Here is a 24,684-nt window from a genome sequence, read left to right on the forward strand (position 1 = left end):
GACTGAACAGCATTATATTTATTTATTTATTTATTTAGTTCAAATACACTTAAAAAATGTCTGCCGTGTCAGTTACAGGTACAGCGCACTGCAATAATCTTCCAAAGAACTCCTTCGTGTCCTTTCTAAAACGGGTCGCTAATTAGTTTCACAGCCCAGTGCTTATATTAATGAATATATTTTACACATTGAAAACGTGTATGGATATTTATTGTTACAAAAAAACTCTTCGTACAGTAACTGTTCGTAGAAGGAAAATTTGTATTTTGGCAATTTCTATCCTTAAACTTCAGTTTGTCTATAGAAGTCTACTTAACCATCTTGTATGGCTGTTCCCAGGAGATCTACAAAATACGCGGCAACATTCCAGCCAATAAGATATAGAATGAGGCAGACCAATCATAGCGCCTGTTGTCATAGTTGATCTTCCGCTAGTGCAGCGTGACCTGTCACGGAAGTGTTGTTGTTTTGTTTATGCTATATAGGTCGCATAGCAGACACGTTTTAAACTAATAGAAATGGATATAATATTAAAACATAGTAATATATTTGTAAACGAGGCGTTGTGCTGTGTGGTTTGAGTTTACATTGAACTTTCTGTGGGTTATCAATGATTTTTTTTTTTTTAATGAACTACGATAACATTACATGTACAAAAGCCTTTGTAAAAGTGTAATAAATTAGCTGTCGTTATGGCTGAAATTGCTAAAACTTTCAGGGTCCCGGGGCGGCATGGTTACGCTATAGAAATGTCTCCGTATTTAACATCCAGATTGGCTTGTGCTACATCTCAGTATTATGGAATAGCAGGTATTTTTTTATTTTTATTTATTTATGTATTTTTAAACTACAAGACAATTATGGGTATCATATTTTTAAAATATTAGTCGTGTGCTGCTGTTGTTCAGAATACAAAATTCACAGTGTGCAGATAACGCATGATTCATTTAAGTGATTGTATTACCCATTGAGATAACAAACATGTATGTGTTCGCTGACAACCGCCTCTTGTCTCTTATTCCTGTCATAGGAATGTGTAAATAAAATGAAGTGCTTAACCGGAACTACTTATGCTACTCATGTTTATTACCAACAGAGGGAGAAAATGTTGTAGACGTATAGTATACTCAACCTGGGTTTTGGTATCATGTTTTTTTTTTTTTTTTTTTTTTTTTTAAAGTCCCAGTTTAACACTCCAGCACAAGACTAATTATTGTACTATTCTATTTTGATGTAGGCTGTGGAACACTGCTGGTGCTGGAGCAGACTGAAAGTGGCATCAGCCTTGTAAGGAGGTACAACTGAATCTTAAAACGAGTTATGGATTAGTGTTTAGAATTTATTTCCAGTGTTTCAATATATATTAAGTGTTAAATAAAATTTTAAAAAATCATAGCTTGTTTTAATTTTTTTATTTTTTTTTTAACAGTGTAAACTGTAATTGTAACCGTATTGATAAATATTAATTTGGATAGATAGATACAAATCTAACACAAAAACATCAAAAGCTACAGTGCAACTCCTTACCTTGGGCATCCCAAATTCAAATCTGCTTAATAATTAATTTTGCATGTGTGTAAAAAACATCATTGGATCTTCTAAAATCTGAGATGGTCATGCTAAACATTTATTTCAATATTGATGGATTTTGCTGTTCACCTGTTGTAGTTAACTCTCTTGTCCAGTGTCAATTCTGTTTTATAAGTGTTTTTAGCGACTGTCTGTTTCAGTTTTGACTGGAATGATGGGTTGTTTGATGTTACCTGGAGCGAGAACAATGAACACGTGCTGGTCACTGCCAGTGGGGATGGATCTCTGCAGATCTGGGACACAAACAACCCTATGGGCCCATTACAGGTCTTCAAAGAGCACACACACGAGGTAATAACTAAAGAAGTGCATGGCATATGTCGTGAAATAGAAGCACAGTAAAATGTGTTTCTAACTTGGCTCAAAGGGTCTGTCCAGAAAAGTGGTAGACAGGTGGTAAGGGATTCATCTCTCTGGACTGGTAAGGCCATATTTCCAAATCGTTTCCTAAGTCCAATTTTTTGAAAGAGGTAAAACACCTGTTAATTTTATGGAACCACAACCAAACAACTAAGTTATATATTTCAAGTTCACATCAGAAAGTATGCTTTGTAGTCTGTTAAGTCTTTTAATAAGGTTTATAACTTTTTTCTTTTTTAAAGACTTTTCTCGCAAACCCAACTAGGTGCCCTATGTAGTTACTAACACAATTACTATAGTGTGGATTTTACAAACAATAATCTTTTTGCTGTACCATTTCTTGTATAATGTTTTATATATGTGTATTTTCCATGTACACAAAACATTTTTTTATGTTTTCTGTCTTGTAGGTGTACAGTGTTGACTGGAGCCAGACTCGTGCAGAGCAGTTGGTAGTGTCTGGTTCCTGGGACAGCACTGCTAAAGTGGTAAGTTGGGTTCAGATCCAGAGGACTTTCTCATTTCTAAAAGGGCAGCCACTGAAACAAGAATGCTGATGGGTGGGGGGTTAAAAGCTACCAGTTTTATTTCTGTGATTTTTCTTTTCCCCCTTACCTTTACCCGTAAATCATTTTCAGAGGTTCTGATTAATATTTACTCCATAGCTGTGCCGGTACAATCGTAGTTGCTCGCTCATTGTGAGTACAGTACTTCCTGATACCAACAGAATCATCTAATTTGGTGACATTTCAACTAGCTCCTTCGTACAAGTCACCACATCATGTGGTTTCTTTGGAACCAGGAAATACTCAAAAGGAGCCATCGGAATTCTTAACACCTCAGCAGCTCATCCAGAACTTAAAATTTGCAATAAGAAGATATTCAGTAGAAACTACACAAATGTTTCAGCAAAAAGTCAGCAGAGTAGTATTCTGTGTCAGGATATTAAAAACAAAGTCTGGCACATCCGGTAAAGGCACTCCACATGGAGTGCAGAATGCACCCTATAGCCTGGACATCGCCAGTTCGAATCCAGGCTATTCCTAGGTGGCGGCACACAATTGGCCGAGCACCACACGGGAGGGTGGACTTAGATTGGCCAGGGTGTCCACAGCTCACCATGCACAAGCGACCCCTGTGGTCTGGCCGGGTGCGCCTGTAAGCTGCCCAGAGCTACGTTGTCCTCCAATACTGTAGCTCTGAGGTGGCTGCATTTTGGGCCTGCAGTGTGTAAAAGAAGCGGTCGGCTGACGACACACACTTCGGAGGACAGCATGGGTTCGTCTTCGCTGCACCCGAGTCAGCGCAGGGGAGGTAGCGGTGAGCTGAATCTAAAAATAATTGGCTATTCCAAATTGGGGAGAAAATGATTAAAAAAAAAAATTGGTCACTACTCAATTTAAAAAAAAAAAAAAAAAAAAAAAAAAAAAAAACAGTAAACTGAATTTACGTATTTGAAGTATGTTTATCCTGTGTTTGTTCTTTTTATACTATTTTTACTGTCATTTCCCTATACTGTAATTTAAATTGCTATGAAACAGAACATTGTATCTTCAGATATTACAACCTTTGTCTAATTTTTTTTCAGTGGGACCTAGCAGCCAGCAAGTCAATAAGTACTTTCCAGGGTCACGAAGGTGTCATTTATAGCACAATTTGGTCTCCGCATATACCAGGTTGTTTTGCTTCAGCGTCTGGTAAGTGTCTTTATGCAGAAACTTTATTATGTAACAATCTGTATTACTGTAAGTAGTGGGCTATCGTAGATGTGGTGTGTTATATTATTTTATTGCGTGTTGTTGCTTATGAGAACCGCACCGGTCAGGACCCGCTGCCGTTCCGTCTGTGGAATTACTCCCTCACCGCACAAATGCTGGATCTGCTGCTTACTGTGTTGTGCGTTGTATTGCTAATGAGAACCGCATCGGCGTCACCCCGTCTCTGACTCAGGACCCGCCGCCTTTCCGCCTCCGACTCGGGAATGGCTCCCTCACTGCCCACACACCGGATCTGCTGCCAATGAGTTGCGTTGCCACCAGTTCCATCTCTGACTCAAGAATCGCTGGCTGCTCACTCTGCTTCCACGCTTGATTTGCTGCTGCCGAGTCGCATCGCCACATATTCCATCTCTGACTCAAGAATCGCTGGCTGCTCACTCTGCTTCCACGCTTGATTTGCTGCTGCCGAGTCGCATCGCCACATATTCCATCTCAGACTCGGGAATCGCTGGCTGCTCACTCTGCTTCCACGCTTGATTTGCTGCTGCCGAGTCGCATCGCCACATATTCCATCTCAGACTCGGGAATCGCTGGCTGCTCACTCTGCTTCCACGCTTGATTTGCTGCTGCCGAGTCGCATCGCCACATATTCCATCTCTGACTCGGGAATCGCTGGCTGCTCACTCTGCTTCCACGCTTGATTTGCTGCTGCCGAGTCGCATCGCCACATATTCCATCTCTGACTCAAGAATCGCTGGCTGCTCACTCTGCTTCCACGCTTGATTTGCTGCTGCCGAGTCGCATCGCCACATATTCCATCTCAGACTCGGGAATCGCTGGCTGCTTACTCTTTTTACATGCTGGATGCGCTGCTGCCACTCCTTACCACACTGCTCCGTCTCATACTCAGGAAACTCCGGATTCTTGAACTCTGTTTTGCACGCTTGTGTTTAATGGAAAGCTCTTTGTCTTGTTTGTAAAATGCTTTATTTAAATAGTAAAAGGTACACAAAATAATAATCTTCAATACAGGAATCCAAAAGATCCCTGGGTCTGACTTCAGGCACCGAGCTCAGTACAACTTTTTATTATTAGCCCTTGTTCCGCCCCTAGTCCATGTAGCAGGCAACCTATAGAAGGTCAGACATCCTTATCAAAACTCTCTGTTTGGTCAAAATCCTACAGAGCTTGGCTCCACTCAGTCTGGGCTCACGCTGCGACTAGATTGTTGTCAAGTGTACCGCAGTGTGTGTGACTAATGCTTTTGCTTCTTACTTTCAATCTTATTGTACATAATTATAACAAACTAACATTCAATAGTATCTGATTACAACATCAACTTCAGCTGTGTTCAAGGACTACAGATTATAATGCTTATATTTGCATTCTAATGCAGTTTTTTACTGGTTATTGTCAAGTGTGTAAATCCTGCAATATAGTAATAATAAAACATAGCTAATTTATTTACACTGTATATATAAAAATAAACTACTGGAATTGAATCATCTCTGGTACTGCCTAAAGTTACTGGACATATTGCTGTAGTTCAAGGTTCTCTGCCCTGTAGGAGCAGCCTGTTACTTTTAACCCTTAACCTAAACCTATAATTGTATGTATGTATGTATTTATTTATTTATTTGGCTGGCGCCTTTATCCAAGGTGACCTACAGGTGTTACAGGGCAGTAAAGGGTTACAATGCAAGCTTAATATTTAAGTACAGTGTAGTTTTCAGTAAGTGCAAACAATGCTACTAAAATACAACATGAACTAAGATGCAAAATGTTAAGATTACAACAAGATATGTCTACCATGACATAGTGCAATAGTGCAAGGATCCAGTAACGTGTAAGGTGCATAGGTCCGACAAGTCCACTGCATAATAGGAACAGTAGAGCAAGAGCTCTACAAGTGCAGTCTAAACAAGTGGGTCTTGAGGAGGCGGTAGAAGGTGGTGAGAGACGGAGCAGCCCTGAAGTTCTCCAGTAGCTGGTTCCACCACAGAGGGGCTAGGGAAGAGAAGGAGCAGGTGAGGAGTGAAGAGGGAGAATGTGGTGAAGAGACTGGTAGTCAAGAACAAGGGTCTTGAATTGAATGAGAGCAAAGATAGGTAGGCAGTGAAGGGTGTGAAGCAGAGGGGTAGAATGTGAGTCGCGAGGTTGGGAGAATACAAGACAAACAACAGAATTTTGAATCCTGAAGGAGATGGAGGCAGGGAGACCAGCAAGGAGAGAGTTACAGTACAGGAGCTTGGACCAGGAGTTGGGTAGAATAAGTAGTGTTCCTAAAAGAATTGGCAAGTGTGTATCAGGGAAGAGGTGTTGAGAGAAGGAGAGGGAGGCATCAAGAATAACACAGGTTTATAGCAGACAGAGGTGGAGACAGACTTATAGTCAAGGGAGATGAGATGGAGAAATCAGAGGATGGAAAGTAGAGGTCAGATTTAAAGAGGTTGAGTTTGAGGCAGTGAGAATGCGTCGAGAGCCATTCTGAGGTGTAGGAGATGTGCTAGTCAAAGGAGGGAAAGGAGAGGAAGATCTGGGCATCATAATAAAAATGTCATAATTATTATGCAGAACAGGTAAGGAGGGCTCAGGTCGGCAGGGTTATCCTCGGTTCACCGCCCACCATCGACTCCTGTGGCCGGTAGGCCACCTGTAGGTCTGCTCTGGAGTCATTCAGATCTGTGTTGTCTTTTGGTACTATAGACCTGCAGTGTGAAAAAAGATGGCTTGGCAGGGCACGTTTCAGAGGACGCTCATGTCTGTGGAGTTTCGCAAAGTCAGTGCAGGGGTTGCAGTGGTAGACCGAGATCAATACACATAATTTGCGATTCCAAATTGGGGAAAAAATGGAGTAAAAAAAATCCCTTGGTCCTCTTCAAGGACACCAAGGCGCACTACCACAGACGGGACTGGCCACAGCGGACCGAGTTCTCTGTGGGGAGGAACAACGTCAAGTGGGAGCCACTGGTGGACCCCCGGAAGGTGCTGATGCCACCACTGCACATCAAATTGGGCCTTATGAAACAATTTGTCAGAGCTTTAGATAAGGAGTCGGCAGCCTTCAAGTACCTTCAAGACTTCTTCCCTAAGCTGTCTGAGGCAAAGGTCAAAGCTGGTGTCTTCGTGGGACCACAGATAAAGAAGATCCTGGAGTGCAATGAATTCCCCAAGAAGCTCACTAGTAAGGAGAAAGCAGCTTGGAACAGCTTTGTCGCAGTGGTTTGGGACTTCCTGGGCAATCACAAGGCCGAAAACTATGTGGAGCTGGTTGAGACTCTGGTGAAGAACTATGGCACAATGGGCTGTAGGATGTCCCTCAAAGTCCATATCCTTGATGCTCATCTTGATAAATTCAAGGAGGACATGGGAGCGTACTCGGAGGAGCAAGGCGAGCGCTTCCACCAGGATATACTGGGCTTTGAACGCCGCTACCAAGGACATTATAACAAGAACATGATGGGAGACTATATTTGGGGGCTGATTTGTGAAAATGATTTACAGTATAATCGTAAATCTCTAAAAACTACTCGCTTCTAAATCTTTTGTAGTCATTTTTGTATTACTTTAGTATAAATACATGTTAATTTGGATTCATATGTTGTTTTTTTCTGACTTTATGTGAACGAAAAGACAGTTTTCTCATTGGAAATAGGTAGATTTCAAAATATCACTGTCCTGGTCACAAAAGCAAAGTTTGTGGGGAATAATAGCCATTTTCTATACTTTTGAGGCATAAGCAATTAGGAAATAACACTTACTACCCAGGAACAAAAATTGTGTTACATAGTATTATAAATTGACTTGGAATCTACATTTTCATAGACTTGAAAATAAAAGGCTTATGTTTATGTGTCTGTGGAAGGGGTGTGGGTAATTCACTGACCAGGAGACAGACAGGTGTACTTGGAAACACCACACAGGTGCCCAGTTTTATTTTGGACCGGTTCTTACTTTTTCTCCGGCAGAGGGCACTGTTGACCGTGGGCTGCCTATCAACGATGATAGACAGCACCACGGAAATACCACAGCTGGTACACGAACAGCAAGTGCACTTGCAGGTGCTCAAAGAAATAATAATGAAAACAGAAGGCGAAAAGAACAAGGGAAAATAAAACAGTAATAAAACTACAAATAAAAGGTGCTGCACTCGGCAGGGTTATCCCAGTCGCCGCTACCCGCACGACCCGGATCACCGTCCCATTCTATCGGCTATCTAGCCTGCTCTTTTACAATACGCCGGGGTCTGCCCAAGGATTCCCCGCTCTATCTCTCTGTCTCGCTGTGAATCTTTATTTTTCTCCCGGCTGATTCCCGGTCCTGAATCAAAGCTTCCGCACTCTTGGCGCGTCTAAGTGGGCAGACCTGAGGAAACAACAGAGCGTTATTTTATAGGACTAACAATCACCCAAGACCCGCCTCTCAGCCATTCAGAGAGGGGGAAAGTCCACACACCCACTTTCCCACCTCCCCGTGTCACTGCCATGACTCACAGGCGGTTGTTGGGCGACTGCCACCCTCTTCCTGCAGCCCGTGAACACGCCAGCAGAGTCAGCACAGATCTCTCCCTGTTACAGTGTCTTTAATGTTAAATCATTTGTGTCCACATCCCTGTTTTTTGTGGAACTTGTCATCAAACTTTGTGTGGTAGGCTTATAGCTTTCAAGTTATTGTGTACATGCAAGAAAACCCCAATAAGCTTTCTAGGAAAGCAGATTGTTTTATATATTTAAGGTTGTGTAATATTTTGTTGTATGACTCCTATATTAAAAGGACAGTTGTAGCTTTCCTATATAATTTCCTATTACAATTACTGTGTGGTTCTTAGTTTTACTATAGAGTCATACACCAAAACAATCCTATGTAAAAATATCATATTCAGTTTTTTTTTTTTTTTTTTTTTTGTATGGGCTATGATTTACTTTTTAATATTAAGTAAGGTTATGATATTGTTCCCTTCCTTAGCCAACATAAAACAAAAACATGCCTAAATCAATTAATTCTTATCTCAAAAAGTTACTTTCTTTAATTTGTATATATGCAAATTTATCATTTTTTGTTTTTGTTTTGGTTATGTTAAGAATTCTAGTTGGCATTTTCTTCCTAGGCCGCTTGACCTCATGATGAGAAGATAAGATAACAGGATAGGATAGCAGGCACTGGTAGAAGTTTGCAGTATTGCCTAATTATCATAATTAACCCAAATGGGCCTAACAATGAAGTGAAACTGAGAGATACATAAAACAGTCTGAAATTAACTGGATGTAGGTGGTCTTGCAGTGTATGCAGATGGTGGAAATATTGAAGAAAATCCTCTTCAAACCGATGTACAAGTGTAAGAATTTGCCTCACCGTTTTGAAACCTGAACATATGAACAACTTTACACCTGCCTGAAGGTAGGCATAAATTATATGTAAGAACTAGGTTCTGACCATCTTACCTGGTGCAACTCATGTGAAATGAGTAGTGTGTAAAAGCAAACTTAAGACCTACACTAAGCTAAGTTTGAACTTACGCAAAGATGGTGCAACGCAGTGCTAATATTTTTTCTATGCCCATTATGTTTTTTCAGTATAAAACAGTGAAATTACAGTCGTTGCCTCTAACAACAAGTACAATACATATTTGCCATTTTGTAACCGTTCTGTTTAATAAATATTCTTAGGTTTTTTATGTACACCCAACAGGTCTGATGTTCGTGGTTTCATTAGAAATGAAAGGTTTGTTCTGAGGCAGTACCCTGTCTGGTGTTTTGTTATCTGTTATCGAAAAGGGACTGAAAAAGCCTCAGGCTACTAATCTAGTCAACAGTAAGTTACAGCGCTTAGCCACCCGATGTCAGCAGTAGTTTGTCATCCCAGATAAGATGTACAGTACAGAGACCAGTGCAGGACGTGACATGGTCCCCTAAGGGCTGATAAATATATGTAACCCAAAGAAAGAGCAGTCATTTGATGTGGAAAATGTAATTAAAGAAATTACATAAATAATAATAACCTTTTGGCAGGGAAGATTTAATGAGTCTGTGTATGGTAAGTTGAACAATGGTTCAACGTGCTGCTGCTGTGGAGCCAAGCAGGTGTTGACTCGAGAGTTTGTATTCTATGGCACTCTTTGTTCCCAGTGAGGCGGTTTTAATCACAAATTTTGACGCTTTGAATACATTAACACTGTTAAGAGAAAAAACAAAACAAAACAAAGCAAGATCATTGAAACTTATTGTTTTAGTTTCTGTTAAACCATTTCACACTTCAGTTGCTATTGGTGAGTGCTGAGCGTGTGTGACTCAGTACTTACTGGGACTAGAAAGCAGCATCTTCCTTTTGTGCACCTGTACTAAGCTGATTTAAATACAATCATAAATTATCTGAAACTGTTTGCAGTTGTTGGTAAATAATCCAACAGCAGTTTGGAACAATTTAATAAATACAATTTTATTCATAAAGATATGTGTGTGTATATATATATATATATATATATATATATAAATATGAAAACATACTTCAATTACTGCAGAATTAGTACTGTGTATGTTTCATATTAGTTATGCACATTTCATAATGGACACTACATGCCTAGAAGAATTGTTATTTGTTTGTTTCTCTGCTATAGTATCTAGTTTAACTTGCCATGTCATATCTAACAAGGCAGAGTTTGAGCAGACATCACTTGGTTTGGTTATGAGCATTCTGGAGTACAGTTTATCCACAACCAGGCTTTTTGGCTGGGCATCAGCATTGACCCTTTATAAAATCTTCTATTGCTGCCTGCCTAGAGATAACAAAATGCAAAGTATGTTGAAATATAGTATATTTATTACTGCTTAAATTCTCACAGTGCCAATTTCAGTTCATGTCTAGTTCTAATTGTTTTACATTTGAAAAACTGATTGTGTTTATTTGTTTGTGTTTATTTAAGACATATTTCATGATTTCTTCAGCAGTTTGCTTTGTTAAGGTATCATCATTTGTTTATGACCATGACATTAAACTCCACAGTATATTAAAACCATTTTGTATAAAAAAATAATAAATGGCCCGAAGCTAAAAAATATATAATTGAAAGTCAGTACGATGCTTTATGATGCATTCAGTCTTCAGAGGCTGGACCTTCAGAGGTTTGGGTTTATCACTAGAAAAAGAGCCATGTCTATCTCTAAACACAGAATTTCTTTCTAGGGGATAATACTTTAAGAATTTGGGACATGAAGACAAGAGGAACTAAAATAGCAATCCCAGCTCATCAGGCTGAGATACTGACCTGTGATTGGTGTAAATATGATCAGGTAATATTGATAGTGTACACCATTTTATTCCCACAAAGACTCATCTTGTTCCTTTCTAAAAAAAAAAAAAAATCTCGCTGTTACATAACTTGTCTTAAAAGAATTTGACAACAATATTTAAAATAGCTTTTCACATTAAGGTACATCTAGCTAACAAAATAATTCCAGTAAATCTTATCTAATATGCATCACCATCACTCGTAGATTTCACTTTTTATTTTTTTATATGAAAGGCACACATTACGGTGAGTTTGTAAAAAGGGTGAAAACAAGTTCAGACATACTATATAATATACTTTTTAAAAGGAGTTATAAAGTAAAATGTGCCTTTCTCAAATTTCAGAACTTCATTGTTACTGGGGCAGTGGACTGTAGCTTAAGAGTCTGGGACCTGAGAAATGTTCGGCAGCCTGTTTCAGATCTGTCTGGTCATTCTTATGCCATAAGAAGAGTAAAGGTAAGAAAATGTATCTTCATCACCAACACACAGGCCATATTCACAAATATTCAAAGGCAAACGCTTTCATTTATCTTTACGGTACGTGTTATACATATTGCAGTGATATCAGCATGGGATTTTGTGAGAAGACGAAGATCTGTGCAACACGGGTGCCATTTTCCTGATTGCTCTTCAACAGAGCACTATTGCAGGAGTGGGGTTTATGTGGATTGAAACGCAGGGTGTCGTGATGAACAGAAGAACATTTCTGCTTCTCCTCTGTACTACTGAGGGAATAAGTTGATAAAATGCATCCAGTCTAGTTTGGCTGATTGCTCTCAAATCCATTGTTTGTGTGGAAGATAGCTGAACTAAACAGATCACATTTATGGTACCTGTATTCAGTTAAACATATTTTGTAATTATAGTAATGGACATTTAATAAGAAACAGTTCCAACAGAGCATGTGTGCTACCTCGTTAAAGTAATGCAAAGAAAGCAAAAAAAAGGAGAAACTTCAATATATTGACCTCTTCATCATCAGTGCTTTTAGTTGATCACAATTTAGCAGCTGATCACAATTTAGCATAGTTCTTTAAGTCATTATTGCTATTGCTTTGTGTGCTGTATTTTTTAAACAGATTTTTTTTTTTAGATTTTTATATGGGTGAGCATTAAAATATTTGATAAAAAGAAGCTGTGTGGTCCAGAAAAGGGCTTGTAAGCAGGAGGTCCCAGTTCAAATCCCGGCTCACTCATTGATTCACTGTGTTACCTTGAGCAAGTCACTTAACCTCCTTGTGTGCCGTCTTTCGAATGAGATGTTGTTGTAAGTGACCCTGCAGCTGATGCATAGTTCACACACCTTAGTCTCTGTAAGTCGACTAAAAGGCATCTGCTAAATAAACAAATAAAAATAAAGAAAAAGTATTTAAGCTCTTAATGGAGTTCATTAAAAAGTCTCTTAATTATGAAATTCAGTTTTCTTTGTTAAAGTTTTAATATATATTTGTTAAACAATAAGGTAAATACAGCAACAGCCTTTTGTCTACACATTACTTGTTTCTCTTTCTTGCAGTTCTCCCCTTTTCACAGGACTGTTCTTGCCTCTTGTTCCTATGACTTCACTGTGAGGTAGGATGAATTAAAGCCATACTCCCTTACACGGCAAGCCACAATTGCACCCTGATGTTGTCATTTTTTTAGTTTCTTGATTTTAATGAAACAGTTTATCAACATCGATACAAGTCTTTCCAAACTGATTTTTATAGTTTGCATTCTGAAAAGCACATGAATAATTTGCATCGACCACAATGCTGTACTGTAGCACACCCACTGCCTCTTTTACTTTAATTAGGCATTCTGCAAATCTGCACGCTGTTTACACAAGCAAACTGACAATAAAAAAGGACTGCAAACACAACTTCGGCAATAAAACTGATACACAAAATGGGATTATAAAAAAATATATATTATTATGGGGTCGTATCATGTAGGTAGGTAATACTCTCATTTGAAACAACAACATTGCACAGACGTCACTAAAGAAATAAAAGCAGTTGTGAAAATAACTAATGGATTGCACACAATATTTTTCAAAAAAACACCTTTAAATGAAAACACTTTATTCTACTGAATATTTTTTTAAGTCATTTTTAAGTTGAATTTGTCTTTGCAATGGTGTCTTTGCGTAAACGTGATTGTATTAAAGAAAAAAAATCAGGTGTGCTCCTCTTCTGACAATTGTGGGTTGTCTTACTTTGTTAAACAACATGCGGTACAATGTCAATAGTAAAATAAGCATAGCAGTGGAAGGTGATTCATATTTCCCCCACATCTGTGTTTGACATGCTGTCCTTTGTTATAAATTAAATGCTGTACTGCGTCATTCCCTACATTGGCTCGTGCCAAGCCTGAAAGGTTAATCTTGTGGATTATTTGTTCCCAAGTGCTCATATCTGCTATTTTTCCAGTCAATGAAAAAACTACTATTCTCAACATATCCCTCACAAATCCAAGAGGGGAGCTTGAAAATGAATAATGATAAGTGTTTTACTATATGCATAGGGATAAAAGTACTTGCCGACTGTCCTAGGTAATCAGATTTCATTTTAAATGAATGTATGTCGTACATGTTGTTATTCCTAAAATGATCTATGCAGACGGGCGACTGTCGCTAAGCAATTTACCGACAGCAGCGGCCATCATGTTATTAACAGCTTACCTGTATGATAAATGATTTTTATACTGTAGGATGCGATCATGTTCAGGTTATTTAAATTACCTTAATTGTTAATGTTCCTTTGCTTTGCAGGACATACTCAATTAAATGAAAAACACTTATAAATCAATTTATTTAAATTATTTTTTATATATATATTAATTATATATATATATATATTATATATATATATATATTCATATATATGTGATATATATATTCACCTCGGGCTTTGAGGGCTACGCGAACAACCGCGATTCATATAATAATATATAATATATAATATTCCGTTACAAATTCCCGATGGTGTGTGGCTACACTTGCTGGCGAAAGCTTAACAACGCGAAGTGACGTTTAGCGTACCTCGCTTCGCTTGTTGACTTATGTCGTGCTCATGTATTTTTAATACTGTATCATCGATGGTATTTTTTCTTTATGACAACGAAATATACTTTCATGATTAAAACAAAGGAGGTTAGGTCAGTTATGGTGTCATGACACACTACAAAAATCGGTCCAAATGTATTATTTACAGTGACTGTTTATATGTGCTGGTTATTCCGTACGAAAATATGAAAAAGAATGTGGGCGATTCCCGGAAATACTGAAGAAATTAGTTTAATATAATATACTTTTGCTGATTTTCAATTAATACAGTCTTGTCAGTTATTGTGTGAATGAGATTGTTATTATCGGTCAATATTATTAAAACAAAGAAGCGTAATTTTACAGAAATATGAAACCAGTGTGTGGCGCTCCCCGTCACTTTTACTAAAATTAAGGTGAAATAAAGAGAGATAGACATACCATCAATTTTCAAATGTTCTGCTATTTCTTGCCATATAGCGTCCTTCTTTGTATTGTCTTTATAACCATTGACACTGGTATCATAAAGAACATTATTTCTCGACTTTAAAAATTACATTCTCATTGATGTCCATTTTTTTTTATTTCTATGGTAATCTCTATGTAAGCAAGACAGTGAGTCTGACAGACACTAACTTTGACCTTATTTTTGATTGGTCCATTGCGACGCAAGTAGAAATTTATTTCAATATTCGCTCGCTTCGTTTGCGCCGCTCTCTATGGCTGTGGTGTGCATTGCTCCATTTAAATCAATAGGTTTAATTATTTTTTATTCGCTCGCCCGCGTCGTTTTTTTATTCGCTCGCCCGCGTCGTTTTTTTATTCGCTCGCCTGCGTCGTTCGCATCCGATGTGCGTAGCCCTTTAATCACAGTGGCATCAACTGTTTTTTTTTATTGTTTTTTTTTTTTATGGATTATTAATTTATTTATTTATTTATTGGGGGCGGGGGGGTTTGTTAAATACAGCCAGGTAACTTTTTTGACATTGTCGTTTTGATGCTGTTGTCAATTTAGACCCCACCGCACACAGCGTTCAGTAACTCCAAGTTGTCAACAGCATGAATAGCAGGTTGAGCTCGGGACCGATGAAAACTTTATGCTAATGAGGTAATCATTAAGCTTGATCTCAATCGTTTAAAACATGGGCAAAAATCATGGCAAAAAATGTTGGGGCTTAGTGACGTATCTCAGTTATCTGTTACGAACAGCAGCTCAAATGTCATTAAATAGGCGGCTGTGGACGAAATCCGATCATGTACTCCTGTTTTCTCATTTCGACAGGCGTTAACGCATTATGAGTATAGACCTCAGCATGTCTTGTACTCACATAATTGACTATTAATAAGAATACAGCTTATTTGAAGTATCCTTCCTTCTTACAAACCATTCATAATTCTTTAAAACATATATTTTGTTGTCAAGAAGCTGACTTCATCTTGGTGATGCTGGTGCAGAGCTAACATTTTTGGAAAGCATTCTTGAACTGGCTTGTTAATTAAACTCATATATGTGAAGAGTGAACAATGATCTTTTTTAGGGTAAGAATACATTTAGTAAGGTAGCAGTCTTGGCAGGATCAAGCATGCAATAAATCAACATGGGGTTTGAATACTTTGAGTCATTATATATTCAAAACCTTGAATATCTGAAAACACCTCTATTGTCTGTACAGCACCCTGGTAGTCTTTCTTGTGTGCAATCTTATTCTGCCTTGAAAAAGTGCTAACCAGCCATCTGTCTATTAACTATACAGTACAGTTCAGTACTGTGTGTTTTTATAATTTAAGGTAAGGGAGGAAGGTTATCATTTTTTGGGGAAGATTCTTGATTGGGAATGTCATGTTAAAAGTTTTGCAGTACTAGACTATTATTGCGACCCGTACATACGTACAAAACAACAACAGAAGAGAAACTTTTTTTTTTTTTGTATCCTGGTTTCTTTTCATTTTTAAATGTTACCGCAATGAATGTAACAAAAATATCTCCCACACTTTACACTTGCATAATGTCAAAAGGGTAAAGAGGAGTCATGTAATTATGGATTCTTAGTGACATCAAGTCACAGGAGGACACAATATATATATTTTTTCTTTCATTGCTCTATGTGCAATTGGATTCTCGTCATCAAAATGTTACATTGAAATAAAAGCTGTTCACTTCATGTTGCATTCAAGACCTTTTTCTTGACTGCGGGGAATTATTGGTCCATTTTTTCTCCGTGACATTTTATGAAAACAAAAGGTTAGGCTGTACATAAGTATTTAAAAAAAAAAAATCGCTTTTATTTGTAGTTGAAGATTTTCATGTAGTAAAGAACACGTTTTACATCCCTTAGATTTGGTTTAGGATTTGGTTTACTGATGTCGCTGTTTTTAAGACTACAAGACAAAGCTCAATTAACATATTAATGTATTGTATATTTAAATTCTTACGGAGCACAGGTGTAGATTATAGTATTTACCGTATTTTATGATCAATAATGCAGTGTGAAAGCAGAGTACATTTTCTCAAGTTTAATTTTTTTTTTATGGTTAACCTTTTTTGTTCTAAACAAGTGGTGTAAAACAGCATCCAAGTACAACCTTTGGTAGATGGTAGTTGAAAGCATTTTTTCACCACAGTACTGTAGCTTGTGAGAGCACCTTTTACTAAAAGGTAGTCTGCTTTCACCAGGCTTCGCTAATTACCCCATAACACTCGTCTCAACCAGATACTACACTGAGAGCAATAATAGGCTACACGTAAGCAAGAGAAGATGTGCTGATCATAATTGGAGCATATATATATATATATATATATATATATATATATATTCTAATCAGACCAAGCTTTTTTTCCCTTTCAGTTCATACATCATTCCACACCAGTTATAAAATCAAATCTCAGGTGTTCTTTACTCCGTGTCTGCAACACTTCTGTACACTCAGACATAAATATGTCAAGACTAGAGTGCCTTTGAGCACTTATGTGTTTGTCAGTGACTTTGAGTAACATATATTCATAATAGCCCTAGTATTATATTGCAATCCTTCCAACTTTGACAAATACCTACTTCTTACAATATTTTGAAAATATATGCTGCCACTAGTTAAGTCTGGGCTACGGATCAAGAACTTAGATATTTCCAGTGGTAAAACAGTTAATCAAAGTCAGAATGTATTGCGTGCAACACAAGGGAATAATATTGAAATACAAAGCTTCAATTATACCTACTTCAGAATGTCAGGCGCTGGAAAAAAAAACATTTATATAGAACATTCTCCACCTATTAGTAAATTGCCCAGATTCTGATCAGGTTAATTTGACAATGTGATTGTTTAGATCTCTCTACTTGTAAAGGGGGAACCTTTTCTTTGTAATGTGTACCCCTACTTCCTTTCCCCAGTGATACCAATCATCTGTTGCCACCAAAAAAAAAGCTTAAATCACAACATTGCTGAACTTGTGCCAGATTATTTTATTGATCATGACTGCCTGCCTTTTCCTGGAATCCTTCTACTAAATGATCTACTTAAGGAGCTCTTTCATTAAGACTTGATTCATTGTTCTCTATGGAGAGATTTTTTATATTCATGCAAAATGGCTCTGGACCAGCCTAATTGCTTCCTTTCATTTAGTATTCAGAATTCAGGCCAGGTCATATGCTGCAATATATCGTTCAGAATAATTTTCAAAAACCAAAGATATATGTGCTTATTCAGATTTGGTAATATAATAATTGTAATTGCTAATACAGGTTATGAATACGTCCTGGAGTGGTTTTTTTTTTACATCTAACAGACGAGCTGATCAAATTAGTAACCAAGACTTTCATATTTGCTTCCGTGTTTGAGAATTAAAGATTTACCACTAAAATGAATCCTAACTAGAAGGGTGTCTGCCTAATGTGGCAAATAGCACAAATGTGCTTTTGCAAGTGATTGTGTTCACATGTCTGTATTGGTACAATTCCAAGGCCCCTACTAGCTCTTATTCGTAGCAGTCATGTCCTAGGTTAGCACCATTTTAGACCTCTATTTTTGAGGCTTTCTCTCATATTTTACAGTGGACCTCCGATCATACCCCACTGGTGTAGTAGCAACTGATATCCCCCACCTAGCTGTATGAATCTATAGAAGTCTGTTCTTCAGAATTGCCCTGAGTCATCAATGACTTACCCAGTCATGGCTGAAGACCTCCTTATTGTTGATTAGCTTCTGCTGCGGTTGTACATCATGTATATCCCCACAATCTGATACTCTCAATAGCTTATGCTGAATAATGTTAATACCAACTTTCATGTCAGTTAGATAAGGGGTTTTCCAGATGGAAAAGTGTGACATACAGATGACCTGACAGGTACTCTCAGTAACTTAAGCGCAACAATTAGCTAAGCGGGTCTCCAGATACATGGAAGCATATGAAGGGTGATTTAAGTACGTATATATACTCTCTGGATCTAGTGGACCCAGCCTGGCAGCACTTTGCATTTTCCAGTTAGTAAGATTGTTCTCTGAATAACTTTTTGTTGACTTAAACCATTCCATCTCCACCAGAAGTTTCCATTTCCAGGTTGTAATTAATTCTGTTCCCTTCAACAATGACTCTATTAAGAACTCCATGAAATACAAAAAGTTCCTTATGAAGTTACCATACATACAATGTTCAGCTAGGTTTACTCAAGGTAAAATAAATAAATAAATAAAAAGAAGTTGCTCACACTTTTTGTTTTCTCATACGGTACTGCACATAATTAGTCATTATTGTTTGTCCATTGTAAAGATGTTTATAACAGCATGTAATGATCATGCATTATTTAGTGTGTGAGTAGGGTGTTAGTTTCTAATGTTTCTAATGCTGATGCCTCAGTTTTTTGTTTTTTTTTGTTGAAACTCCATTGTTTTAACCGGTGTAAGGCGTTATCGTAATGTCAACAGAAGATTAGCTGGCAGCCTCCTGTTTTAGGAGCAATATGGGGAAAGGCTCTGTTGCTATGGTGTTGGTGTACAGCCAATGTCCTGTTAATTTAGCACTCTAAATAAAGTGAGTGTGCTAAGTAAACAAGATGGGTTGGCTCCTGTTGTTTATTGCCTAATTTGAGGTGTATATTGCTTCACCTGGGATTTTTTTCCATACGGTTAGTACACTGTGTACTGTATTTTGTCCTATCTGTGCAAATAAAGTCTTAGATCTAATCAGATGAATACGTAATCAATAGTATGTGTCATGTTATGGTCCACTAGATGTGTTATTTACCTGGCTCTCTATTACACACTGATCTCTGTTGATTTCCATCTCAGTCTGCCTCTGTGTAGTAGTTCAGCGCATATAAATTCCTGCACCTGGTTTCCGATGTCTGACTTAACTTGGATGCTTAACATGAGAGTTGGCGTTTTAATTATTAACAAAACCTTTTAGTCTTGTATGGGGATAAAAAAACAGTTCCAGACCAGATCTTGAAGGATACAACAACACAGTGTTGAATTGTGACTAACTTTGGATTGTATTCATGTTTTAATTTAAAGAGGTTTAGAGCAAAAGGCCTATTGGGGAAATATATATATATATAATATATTATATATATAGTATATATATATATATATATATATATATATATAATAATATATATTATGTGTGTGTGTATTAAAAAGCCATTAACAAAATTTACACTATTACAGTGAGAAATGGCGAATTAAAGCAAAACTGGTGTTTGTCTTCAAAAAATAACTTGTATATATATGATTTTGCTTTAATTCGCCGTTTCTTACTGTAATAGTGTAAATTTTGATAATGGCTTGTTAATATTTCAGTCTTTCTCAGACTTCTTGGCAGTCTCTTTGCCACATTATTAATGTTATCTGTAGCTTTCATTGGTTGTTAGATTTTAGACAGAAACAGGACAATGTTAATTTTAGCAGTATTTTAACTTTTACTCATATTTTTCCCACCTAAGCTTTGCACTGATGTTTATTGCTGTTCATAGAAAACTATGACCTGTAGCATTTTAGTATATGAAAAGCAAGCAAATGTTATTTGGCAAAATCTGAAGAGTTAAATGTCCAAGACAACTTTCTTTTCTATGGTCTTAATGCGCTTACAGAATTTATACTAGAGACAGTTCTGTATTTATTTAAAGCAGAGTTCCGCGCTGCCTGATTCTATAACCTTCACTACTCTTTTACCTCCATTAACATCCAAAGGACACATTTCATACCAGATTTAGTACCTGTATTAATGTTGATATTTGTGTGATTCACAGAAATATAGGATTATGTGAAATAAGTGTAGTAAGATAAATAATTACATTAATTCATTGCAGGACAGTGACATTTGTTTTTACCACTGGTCATGGTGATGTTATGAATATATTGTCAAACAAGAGAAACTAGAACTTGTACATACCACAGAATATTCTACCTCTGTTAGATGACTGTCATTTACACCAAAAAAGCTTTCAGCGCTGTAGATATGTTTTGCAATAATGTTCGTACACCAAGCTGCAAGTTTTTCTTGCTTGTTTTATATCTTTTTTTTTTTTTTTTTTTTTTTTTTTTTTTTAGTAAATTAACGTGTGTTCTTGTACACATTGCTACACCCCAAATTGTTTTCGGTGTAAACACGTCTTATTTTAAACACCCCACTCTAGCAGCCAGTTAACCCTGATCATACATACACTGCTTCTCCATTGAGTGTGTTTTGTTTTTATCGTGATTGCTTTAGTTGATTGAATGCACACTGTTTTTTTTTTTTTTAAATTTGGGTAGAGTTTTAATTTAGTGCTTTGAACCAGTGATTATCCCCAGAGGAAAGGTCAGGGTTGCTTCATATACTTAGTCCATTTCAATCAGCGGATAGAACAAAAAAAAAACAACTACAGTAGCTGTTTCAACTGCTGTTACTGCAGAGATATCAACTGTGCATTAGGCATGCAGGAGCTAAACAGAGAGCCTTCACTGATTAATGACATTATTACCCACACGTACTATTAAAAACAGCAGCTTTTTAACCACAGAAATTAAAAATTAAAATATCATCTCTATTTAAAGATGAACTATTCTGTCACAGTTGCTTTTACAATATTTTTGTATCTTTGCTATATAGTCAAATCTATAAGAAGTTATATCACTTACTGCATGTTGATTAAAAGGTAAATAAATAAATAAATAAATAACACTCTTATAGAAGCCATCCAGTGCCACCATAAACAGTCTTTTTGGCCACAGCATATGGAAATGTTAGAATGAGTACATTCTTAATGTATTTATATAACCAGGATATTTTCTAGGTAGTGGTTTAATCACATTTGCAAAGTGGATCAGTTTGTTCCAGGGGGCTCTGGCTGTGTCAGGTCTTTTTGTTTATGCCCTTTTAAAAAGCAAATCAAAATGGCCATTCAATTAGTAAAATTGCTTTTTGTTGGTTTGCGTCCACAGGTTCTGGGACTTTTCCAAGACTGAGTCACTTTTGGAGACGGTGGAGCATCACACAGAGTTTGTGTGCGGGCTGGATTTCAGCCTGCATATCCCTAATCAGGTATATGACTTTCTTTGGCTTTGTAACATTTATTGTAGCAAGCATTTTTACAAACATAAATTCAGAGGCTACATTGCTGGCCAGATCTCGGTAACAAGCACCGTCTCAGAAATTATGAGATTGCCTTAGGGTCAGCAAAAAATATAAAGGATAAAGGATCAGACTGCTCAGCACTCTTTAACAGCATTACATTTTTCATTGCTAATACTTTTTCATAATCATGCTTCTGGTACAAGAAATCTAACATGAATATTCTAGGTAGACAGATACCATTTTCTCTGACCATCATTAAATGCCTGATCAATGCTGTCAAAATTTAAAGGGGCCATATATATATATATATATATATATATATATATATATATATATATATATATATACACTAGTGAAAGTAATGGTATGGATTCAGTCCAATGAAATGGAATTCCGCCAAGTCATCAAATATGGAATACCGGCCAATTTGAAAAGATCCGATGAGGATTCCCCAGAGGTCCTGCAAATTATTTGGACAGGTTAGGCTCTTCTCTTTGACTATAGCTGCAGTGACAATGTAGTGGGTTTGGGGTTAGGGTGTTACAAAACAGGAATGCTGCATTGAGTTGCAGCCTATATTGCTCCAAATTTTGGGACAATAAACGTACAACAGGATCCTAATTTTGGAACTATAATAAATAGGCAGCCTCACCCTCGCTTGCTATTTGTTTCCCTCGTGTCATGGAAAAAAGTCTCAATGTTTCTTAATCTTACATACTAAGGCATCAAATAGGTGCTAAAATAAAGACTCCATTATGAAAATCATAATGGATACAATACTTAAAACTAAAAGCTCCATTCTTGAAATACAGTCGCAATACTTTTGCTGTAGTCCTGATGGACATTTATTTCTTACTGTTACTGATTTTGTAGAAATCCAATATAAATAAAAGGAACATGACAAGGTTTTGTTTTAAAATAAAAAGGCAAACATTTTCCATACAGGAGGCAGGTTAATGTACACAACAATAAATTAGCTCTCTCTCTCTCTCTCTCTCTCTGTCTCTCTCTCTCTCTCTCTCTCTCTCTCTCTCTCTCTCTCTTTTCTATATATATATATATATATATATATATATATATATATATATATATATATATATATATATACTTTGTGTCAGTAATTTTTGAAAGACTGCCCATGAAAAGTCCCTCAAGCCTGAGGAAAGAGTATATGGTGATGAATTGTAGACAGCGGCCATAGCTAAGTGAATTAAATCAGGTAATGGGTCCATGCAAGGGCTTTAATGAATTAATTGAGCGGGTCACCCCCCTTCAGTCTGTTGAAGAAACACCTTGCATTTGTAGAATTTATTGGATATAGCACTTCAGTGAATCGTGAGAGAAAACATAGTGGAAAACAAAACTGATAAAATTATCAGTTCAAAATGTGCTACAGTTTGATTTATGTAAATAGATGACTCCATAACTCAGCTCGGATACTTGTTATTTGATAATTGAGGGTAGGAGTTTGATTTACAGCACTTTCTACCCTACTGCCTCTATTGCATGCAACCACATCACTTGGGTCCGGATTTGAAATCAACGTGTGTCCCAAGAATGTAATAATAATAATAATAATAATAATAATAATAATAATCATGTTGTTGTTCCAATGGGTACTTAGCAGGTGTTGATACTCGGCAGTATTTCCTAGCACAGTTAATAGTTTTGCTTGGGGTTTTGTTTAGACCAGAACTTAACTTCATAATATCTACATTTATGGGTAAATTGGACATATGCATGCATAAAATAGAACACAAACTTATAGTTCACAGGCAGCCAATGGCAATCCTCATTGAAACCAATCCTTGAATTTACAGCAAAAGTTTTCTTTTGAAAAAGGAAGTAGCAAACAGTAATGAGTTCATTGAACAATATACCGTAGGCCTGAATTATCATGTCTTTAGACCAACTTGCAATTTGCACCTTATTTTTATGAAAGTCAAATAAAACGTAACGTTACAAAACTAGTTGCAATCATTAATAACTGTTAAACACCCAATACTAAAAGAAACTTAAGAAATTCAGTGACAGGCGTTTTCACAATGAAGACATTAATACAATTGTTCAATGTGTTTGCATGCCAACATATTATTTTTTTGCTTCCGATTGTCTGCGAGTAATTTCCCTGCAGATACTGGATTTTAGTAGTTCCATTATTCACTTCTGAACAACCAATATTGTTCAGTTCAGTGTAGCATTTCATTTCCATTGTCCATGCTGGTGGCTACCCTGCATCATCATCAGTATAATCTCAGTAGCCATTTCTTTTTGTTCTAAAAATGATTATATTGTACAGTAAAGGCATTGTTTCTATTGTTCGTCTGTCAGTGCACTCCCTTATAGTCATAGTGTAGGTGGTCTGAGTTTCTAACATGTCATAACTTATTTTTCCATTAAACAAATATGTTTTTAAACATTGACTTGGTAAAAACAGTAGTTTCTTTATGATACAGGAAGTATAAATAAAATTACAATGGGTAAAATAAAATTGGGATTTGCTTATTGAATAAATCACTGAAACCTAACACTGACAATCATGACTGTCATATTTTGGTACTCCAGGGTCATGCACTGCTGATTTTATGCGGTTTCTTTGCAGGTTGCAGATTGTGCTTGGGACGAGACATTAAAAATATATACCCCTCTCTGCCTTTCATGCCCTTCATAAAGATGTACCTTAGAGGGAAAATCATTCACTTTGATTGAGGAAAAGAAAATGTTTCAGGACTTCAAGGGATTTCCAACATGACCAGTCTTCTTTCTCATTTTGTGGGACTCTGTAAATGAACCACCATTTTTTTTAAACACAGCAGGATATCTCATTTGTCCTTAACTGTAAAGTGTTTGCAACTGGAATTGTTTAACAGTGGGATTAAACTATGTGTATCATGTTTTCTTATTTAAATAAAATTGTAATGATCTCTGCTTAAGAACACTTATTTTAATTGCCCTTGGAAAGTGCTACTTCTTGCCAATGCATGTTAAAGTTACAGATTTACAGTAATTCATAAGTGTAATAAGTTTAAATAAATATTCTCATGAAGTTTATATTGTGTAACCGTTGTGCAAAAGTTAATTTGCTGAATTTCTTTGAAGGTCAAAAAGCATTGTCTATGATATATTGATGTTTGACACTGGTAACAGATATACACAAG

The 24,684-nt window shown here is 36.8% G+C and overlaps 1 protein-coding gene across 2 annotated transcripts; it reads left to right on the forward strand.

The window, feature by feature from the left end:
* The first annotated feature begins 443 nt into the window (after window positions 1-443).
* Window positions 444-24,684, forward strand: pex7 (peroxisomal biogenesis factor 7). 2 transcript variants are annotated; one of them, XM_041252259.1, is made up of 10 exons: window positions 444-810; window positions 1,238-1,295; window positions 1,731-1,881; window positions 2,361-2,438; window positions 3,539-3,647; window positions 10,848-10,954; window positions 11,298-11,411; window positions 12,472-12,527; window positions 21,394-21,493; window positions 24,200-24,684. In XM_041252259.1, the coding sequence occupies exons 1-10, from the start codon at window positions 693-695 to the stop codon at window positions 24,233-24,235; spliced, it is 927 nt and encodes a 308-aa protein (XP_041108193.1). In that variant the 5' UTR covers window positions 444-692; the 3' UTR covers window positions 24,236-24,684. The 2 variants fall into 2 exon arrangements, with proteins under 2 accessions (XP_041108193.1, XP_041108192.1); XM_041252258.1 differs by having other exon boundaries at window positions 24,129-24,664.

Source organism: Polyodon spathula, chromosome 6, assembly GCF_017654505.1.
Source record: "Polyodon spathula isolate WHYD16114869_AA chromosome 6, ASM1765450v1, whole genome shotgun sequence".
NCBI lineage: Eukaryota > Metazoa > Chordata > Actinopteri > Acipenseriformes > Polyodontidae > Polyodon > Polyodon spathula.